Here is a 7754-nt window from a genome sequence, read left to right as displayed (position 1 = left end):
TATGAATTATCCAGGGAAGATTCTAAGATCCTACCGGTATTAGAGTCTTGGATGGAAAGGAGGGAATCTAGAAAGAGGATCTTAACTAGTGCCAGAGAAGAAAACATTGCAAAGGCATCCTGGCAACATATCCAAATCTTTTTATACTCTTGCAGGTTAAGTTCAAGGGATTTGGACAAATGATCCTTCAGGAGATGAGGAACAGATCACTGTTTGAGACATCTATCGCTAAATTCTTTAGGGGCTGTAATAAGAGAGGAACTTGCAGGTAATTCTTCTTTAGAAATTACCCGACGTGGGTTTTTTGATGCCTAGTCAGATGTGAATTCCGGTTAAATCTCTTCCCACACCTGAGGCACATGTAAGGTTTCTCGCCCGTGTGGATTCGCTGGTGCTTCTTGAGACATGAGCTTTGGCTGAAGCATTTGCCGCACTCGGAGCATTTGTAGGGCTTCTCTCCTGTGTGAATCCTTTGATGCTGGATCAGATCGGAGATCCCGCGGTAATTTTTCCCACACTCAGAACACAGATAGGGTTTTTCTCCTGTGTGGATCCTCTTATGAACAACAAGATGAGAGCTTTGGGTAAAGCATTCGCCACATTCTCTGCAAATATAAGGTTTCTCTGCAGTGTGTATTCTCAAGTGTCTGATAAGGTGGGAGCTGACCAGGAAACCTTTTAAACAGACAGGACAGCCAAAAGGCTTTTCTCCTGTGTGGATTCTTTGATGAGCAACAAGGTTAGAGCTCACACTAAAACTCTTCCCACAGTCAGGGCATTTATACGGTTTCTCTCCAGTGTGTATTCTCTGATGTGCAATCAGGGTTGAGCTCTGGGAAAAGCTCTTTCCACACTCGGGACACGTGTAAGGTTTCTCTCCTGCATGAATTCTTTGGTGCTTCACAAGGGCTGAGCTGTCACTGAAACGTTTCAAGCATTCACGGCAAACGTAAGGTTTTTCTCCAGTGTGGGTTCTTCGGTGTCTGATAAGAGGCGAACACCGCTTAAAGATTTTTCCACAGTCGGGGCACTTATAGATTCTTCCACCCTTCCGGGCTGTGGCTTGGTTGGGTTCCCCGACAGCTCCTGCCCGTGGCACGGTTTTACAATGTCTCTTTCTTGGAATATAACCTGGGATCTCGGGACCAAGTTCACTGTCACAGGGTATTTCATCCCCTTGGATTTGAAAAACATTGATTTCATACTCTTCCAACAGGGAAGTTTCTTCTGGAAGAAGTATCTCCTCTTTTATTAGATTTTCTTCTTCCTCTGGGAGAATCACCTCTATTTTCACCAGATTTTCCTCATCCTCTTCTTCCTCCTCCTCCTCTTCCTCCTCCTCAAATATTTTCTCTTCTTTCACCAGGTATTCTTCATCCTCTCCAATTAGGAACATTTCCTCCTCTTTTACCAAGTTATCCTCCTCCTCTGATAGAATTTCCTCCTCTTTCACCAGGTTATCTTCTTCGCTCATCATCTTTAACCTGTTTGAACAAAAGGACTCCTGAAATATACAAGCCAGAGCATCAGCAAACTGAAGCTAGGAAATCAGGAGCATAAGGGGGTGGGGGATGGGAGTAGGCAGACAAAAGATAAAAAAAATTAAGCGAGAGGAAACAGATTAAAGAAATCACACTCCTTATGAGCTTTTATTCAATCAACCCTTACTATCTAAAGCAGGATTTGGCACCTTTCAAGTCTATTTCCTTCTTAAAAATGGGCAAAATTCTATGACTCCGTCCCATGATTCAATAGCATTATACTGTACTTAAAAAAAACCTATTATCTCAGTAATTTGTACAACAGCCCTATAAGATGGGTCTTTTGTAGCAAATTATGCAACCGACAGGTAATATTTTGCCTAAGATCACAAATCGACTAGAAAAGCTGGCTGAACTTTCTTGAGCTTGAGAGTGTGTTTTTGTACTATTACAGGGTGACCAATGGCTGATCAAAGAAAATTTAACTAAGGCAATGTTGTGAAGCACATCATTTCAGAATGTGCTAGGAAATTCCTGAGTCAAATATAAACAGGCCATAAACTCACAGCCTTGTAATCACTTAAATGTGGTTGTAAATTGCATAAAAAATAGCAGGACTTATTTCTAAGGAAGCATATTCAGGATTGTATTGTATTTGGCCTTAAGTATGCTCAAGACCTTCTCTTTTTAAATAAGTAAATATGGAAATATCTGATGAAATATCTGATGAATTTATAGGATTATTCTAAGGATCAGAGTGATCACACAGATCATAAGTGTATATTTATTATTATTATATTATTATTACATTATTATAATGATTATATTATTATTTACAGCTAGAGTCATCCCAGAGCATACTGAAATTGTGCTGCTGAAATTTGGCCACAAAATTACCTGATTTCCAAGACATGATATTTGACTTAAAAATGGAAATAATTTTTTTAGGAAATAAGAAGGTGAAAGATTCCTATTCTCATTCTTAAAAACTTTCAAAAGATCAAATATAAAGAAAATTATGGTCCAAAAATGTTCAGTTCTCTACTTCCAAATGATGTCAAAAACCTCCTTGACCCCTTAGCTGGCTGGGTAGATGGACTTGAGTTCCCAATCTCTAAAGCTGTCTGTTCTGAATTTTAAGGTACATGCTATAGGAATACTGCCCTCAGACATCTAGTTCTTCATTGTTTTGACAAGGTCATTTGCAGGAAACTCATGTGTTTCAGTCCCTTGACCTTGAAAGAAAGAAATCTAAATTCTGACAAAATTGACTTGAGGCATGTCATATCAAAGGGAAATTGTGTAGCCCAACCTATTTGAATTCCCTAATTGCCATTTAGGGGCAATTTAAACAATCCCATAAAATGGAATCATTGTTAGAGAATCCTTCCTCCCCCCTTAAAGTATAAACATGGGTTAACCTTTTTCAATCTGCTGTCCTTCAGAAATGTTATTGTAGCTCACAGCTAACATAATCCTAGACCAGGGGTAGACAACCTCGGCTCTTTTATGACTCCTGGACTTCAACTCCCAGAATTCCTGAGCCAGCCATGCTGAGCGGAAAGAGAGAGGTTTCCAAGCTGAGCCATGCTGGCTCAGGAATTCTGGGAGTTGAAGTCCACGAGTCATAAAAGAGCCAAGGTTGCCTACCCCTGTCCTAGATTATTCTGGCTGGGAAATCTGGAAGCTTTTGTTATACAACTGCTGGAAGAAAAGAAGTGGCTGGCTTAGGATGGTAGGAGAACTTTCATTCATCCATTTTTTATGATGAGCTCATCCTGCATTCTTGGGTCCTTATTTATGTTCGTTCTACTTATTTTTTAAAAGATTTTGATTCCAAACAAATATCTATGAAGATTGGAAGTATTTCATGCAACCTATCTATGGACGACATAACGGTGGAGGAAAGATGTTCTTTTTTTCCCTCCCCCCCCCCTTTCACATTCAGGGGTTGAGCCCTGACATTCAAGGTAACCTATCTGCCACCTCGTTCTGCTTATTCCCTTAAATTCAATGAAAACTGCCCTCAGAAAACGTGCGAGGACTGCAAACGAAGTCGGCTCGATGCAGCCTTCGTCACGAACAATGCACTCCCATCCCTTCCTCTCCGCGCCTAAAATAATAAAAAAAATACAGTTATATTTATTGGATTTCCCCACCACCACCATCACCACCACATCATCATTACCAAATGGTTACCTGTGGGTGCTCAAGAGTTAATGGCTGCAGCGTCCGGGGAAAGCGAACCGATCCCAAAAGCTGCGGCCGTTTTCACTCCGGTCGTGCTCCCGGCCCAGATCATCCGGGGCTGGCTGGGCCTAAAATCTCAATGGGCGCGATTCTGCAAGTGCTTCGCGATGCACTTTCGACGTTAAAAGTAACTCGGGGGGACTAAATGAGCACACACACAAATGAATACACGAGTGGAACCGCGGGCCGCCTCTCTCCTTTTGTTCTTTCTTTTTCCCCACCCCGGATCTATTCCTCCGGATTCGTCCGCCGTTGCTGGCCACGCACAGCCCCGCGATCTTGAGCCAACCCCTTCCTGTGCCGTTACAGTTTCTAAGCCGGACTGCAACCATCTACGCTTCCGCAGCTGAGCCGCTCCTCGAGTCTCCCGTGGAAAAAAAACAACAAACGAACTGATTTTTAAGGAGCTGGAGCTATATAGCGGGTTGTCGCTTCACGTGTCAGCAGGTTTCTATCAGACACGTGTGTGTGAATAGAGGACAAGGTTCGCGTGCCTTTTAAAATCGTGGTTGGTTAAGCAAAAGGCGGGCTTCGCATATCGCACGAAACCGAAGACAAGCCATGTTTAGGTTTAGCGCAGTGTATGAATCCAATCATTAAAACGCTGTAGTAATAGAATCAGGTTAAAGAAAGGAGGCAAATGATTTTCCGTTGTCAGCGTTCTCAAGTTACCTCTCCTCCTTGTTTTTGGCGACTCTTCTTGTCAACTTTCAGACCGCTCGTCTTCACTTGAGGAGAGAAAAACTTAATTCATCATTATGTGAAACAACTGACTGTCAGAATTTCCACCATTCCAAAATAAATTAGGGAATCCACAGAACGCAAATTAAATTTTTATATATCACAGGATCCTTCTGGGAAGTTCATAAACAGAGTAGAGATGTGATGGGTTGCTTCCAGCGTTTAGTTCTACAGATACATAGAGATTATAAAGGCTTTTTAAAGTTTTGCATGATGTAGGGAAAATCAGCAGAGAGACTTCATAATTTTAAGACTTGAAACGAGAAATTATTAATAAAGAGTCTTGGGCAAAATAACCCTCCTCCCAATTCCCCTGCATAATAAATATTTGGAAGGATTTATGTGTATGGTAAACAGCTTCCAGTAATTTCTAATATTTCATTTTGTGCTTTTAATATTCTTTGCAAATGATTTCCAGATTACTTAATGGACAGCCTATGCAATTCTATCAAATCTGGGCATTATCCTAATTATAATTATCAGTGTTATTCCTGATATATAGAAAATAAGTTTATTATCTGTTTCTCTCCATTTCTAATTTTTAGCAGATTTTTTCTCTACTTTATAAAAGTTAACTTCAACAAAAAATAAAGTGGATTAATGGATGACGTAAAACAATAGGTCCCTCAATTTATCAGTCTTGAAAACAAGAAAAGAATCTTCATTCTTTTCTGTCTCCCATTCTATCAGGCAATGGTCTCATACTTGAGCGTTGTTCTTGCAAGGAAAAATCTGGCATTATCAAGAGAGTCTAATTACTTGGTGCCATTTCTTGAGCCATTACCTTTTCAGATATTCAGGTTAGGGCTACCATATCTGGGCAGCAGTAAATAAATGTTTCCCATTGAAGAGATGAAAAGAAAGTGCAATAAATGCCATCTGAAGATTATAATTACTGCATCTCCCCAGGCAGTGTGGCTGGATAGGGCAGACCTGATGGGAAAAGCTTAAACTGTACTAAATGTGTCCTTTATTATGAAAATGAAGTCTGCTCCTGTTCTTAGGACTCACTGCCATTGCAGTTCTTGGGTTAGGGAAGAGGCAGGGGAGCAAAAGGCAATACACATCCTGCTTACGATTTGCATGTATGTATGGAAGAATCCAATTTCATTTTAGAGAATAACTTTTATTTAAACTGACTATTGCAAGCTTAAGATTTCTAGGAACTGCTTTGCAGGGGCTTTTGTTATTTCTGCCGTGTTCTGCTCTCTAAGCATTTGTGAAGTGGTTGCACATATGTGCACCAAAAACCTACATGCTGCCCAAGAGGCAACGTCCACACTAGCTTAGCCTGCTATTTTTAAAATATCAGAAGCTGACTTTTAAGTTTGGATGTCACGAATTCTTGGAGTAGCTTGTTACAGCACAATCCTGTGCATATCTTCTCAGAAGGGATTGCAGAATGGATGCTAAAGGAGCTGCTGTCCATTGCTTCCCTTTTCCTGGCTACTCATGACGAGGGGGCACTTTATTCATAGGGAGGGAAGCTTTTGTGTGAGAGGTGCTGGCTAAAGTAGTGTTTCTACTCTTTCCCAGTGTGAAGGGAAGCAATGGAAGCCTTTCAAAACTTCACTGCTTTATGAAAACTTGGCTGCTGTAATTGTTCATGAATTCTTTGCCTAGTCCCTTTTGGACAGTGACACCAGGGCTCTGTGGCCACTTCTAGTCTCTGCTTAGCCCAGTGATGGCGAACCTTTTAGACACTGAGTGCCCAAAAACTGGCCCCGCCCCCACTCCACCCCCTGCCCCGCCCTTGCCCCACCCACCTGCCCCGCCCCGCCTGCCCGCAAGGCCACTCACCGCCTCCAGGGCCCGCCGCAGATTGCCCATGCAGCCCAGCAGCGCTATGGCGATCACGCCCTCTGCCCACACCCTGCAGCATCAACTGTGCATGATGGGGTGTGAGGGCAGAGTCTTGTCTATGCTGCCTGGCTGCCATGTCCTTGGCTGCGCTGCTCCGTGTGGGCCACGCTCAGGGGCGACTCTCCTTCAGGGGGGCTGCTGGAGAGGAGGGGGCCGCGGGGGAGGCGAGGCTGGGGCAATGGCACGTGTGCCCACAGAGAGGGTTCTGAGTGCCGCCTCTGGCACCCGTGCCATAGGTTCGCCACCACTGGCTTAGCCTCTTGAGTTATCTCAGTTGGAACAACAGGGCGGTCCTTTTCAACCTATTCCAATATCTAATTTGTGATGAGCTCTGTTGACTCTTATATTTTTATTCCCATCTGTTTTCCTGCAGCTGGCAGCAAAATCCTGTTTTAATTAGCATAAAAAGTACATGCCATAGATAAATAGCCATGTTTTTGGGTAGAAATGTGAACTCTCTGTTCAAAATATCTCTATAGCTATTACCACCATGGTGCAGGGAAAGATGGACAAATAACCAGTCATTCCTAAATCAGCAGTGTGGAAAAAACTGGAAGTAGCGAGAATATTTTAAAATAAAAATACATACTTTTAGTATTATCATCATGTAATCATATTTTATATTTTATCATTGTATAATCAATTGCCTGAGTAGATGTTTTAAGTATATAGGGAACATACAAGCCTCAGATGGAGGAAGGGGGGAGAACTGGAGTTACTATGGGGCCCAGTGTGAGTCACCATCTAGGAATTGTTTTTAAGTACCTTCTGGTGCCTGGTACCCCTACTTGATCTAACAGGTGTAGAAGATGGGAGACATCTCTCCTCTAGAATTAATATAGGATAGTAGGGGAGGGATCTTATTAGTATAATGTAAGCAAACAGGGACGGAGATAATGTATTCTGTTTAGGCGCTTCTGATAGATTGTAACCTCCAAAGCCTAAGCCAATGGGCCATGGAGGAGGGAATGGGGCGTCGTGATAGGATGTATAATAATATGTGATTTTGGAATTTGGGGTGTGGTTCAGTGCTTCGCTCTTTAATGAAGAGAAGGACGAGGGGTGACATGATAGCAACCTTCCAATATCTCAGGGGCTGCCACAAAAAAGAGGGAGTCACACTATTCTCCAAAGCACCTGAAGGCAGGACAAGAAGCAATGGATGGAAACTAATCAAGGAGAGAAGCAACTTAGAACTAAGGAGAAACTTCCTGACAGTTAGAACAATTAACCAATGGAACAACCTGCCTCCAGAAGTGGTGAATGCTCCAACACTGGAGGTTTTTAAGAAGAGACTGGACAGCCGTTTGTCTGAAATGGTGTAGGGTTCCTGCCTGGGCAGGGGGTTGGACTCGATGACCTCCAAGGTCCCTTCCAACTTTATTATTATTATTATTATTATTATTATTATTATTATTA

At 42.4% G+C, this 7754-nt stretch overlaps 1 protein-coding gene across 1 annotated transcript; it reads right to left on the bottom strand.

The window, feature by feature from the left end:
• Positions 1 to 241: 241 nt before the first annotated feature.
• On the bottom strand, positions 242 to 1508 carry LOC107292856 (zinc finger protein 501-like). The gene has a single exon (XM_015821983.1). It carries the CDS (start codon positions 1475 to 1477, stop codon positions 287 to 289), a length of 1191 nt encoding a protein of 396 aa, XP_015677469.1. The 5' UTR covers positions 1478 to 1508; the 3' UTR covers positions 242 to 286.
• Positions 1509 to 7754: the final 6246 nt, after the last annotated feature.

This window comes from Protobothrops mucrosquamatus, unplaced genomic scaffold, assembly GCF_001527695.2.
Source record: "Protobothrops mucrosquamatus isolate PMUCROS unplaced genomic scaffold, P.Mucros_1.0 scaffold1440, whole genome shotgun sequence".
NCBI lineage: Eukaryota > Metazoa > Chordata > Lepidosauria > Squamata > Viperidae > Protobothrops > Protobothrops mucrosquamatus.
This window is presented reverse-complemented; position numbering and strand designations above follow the sequence as displayed.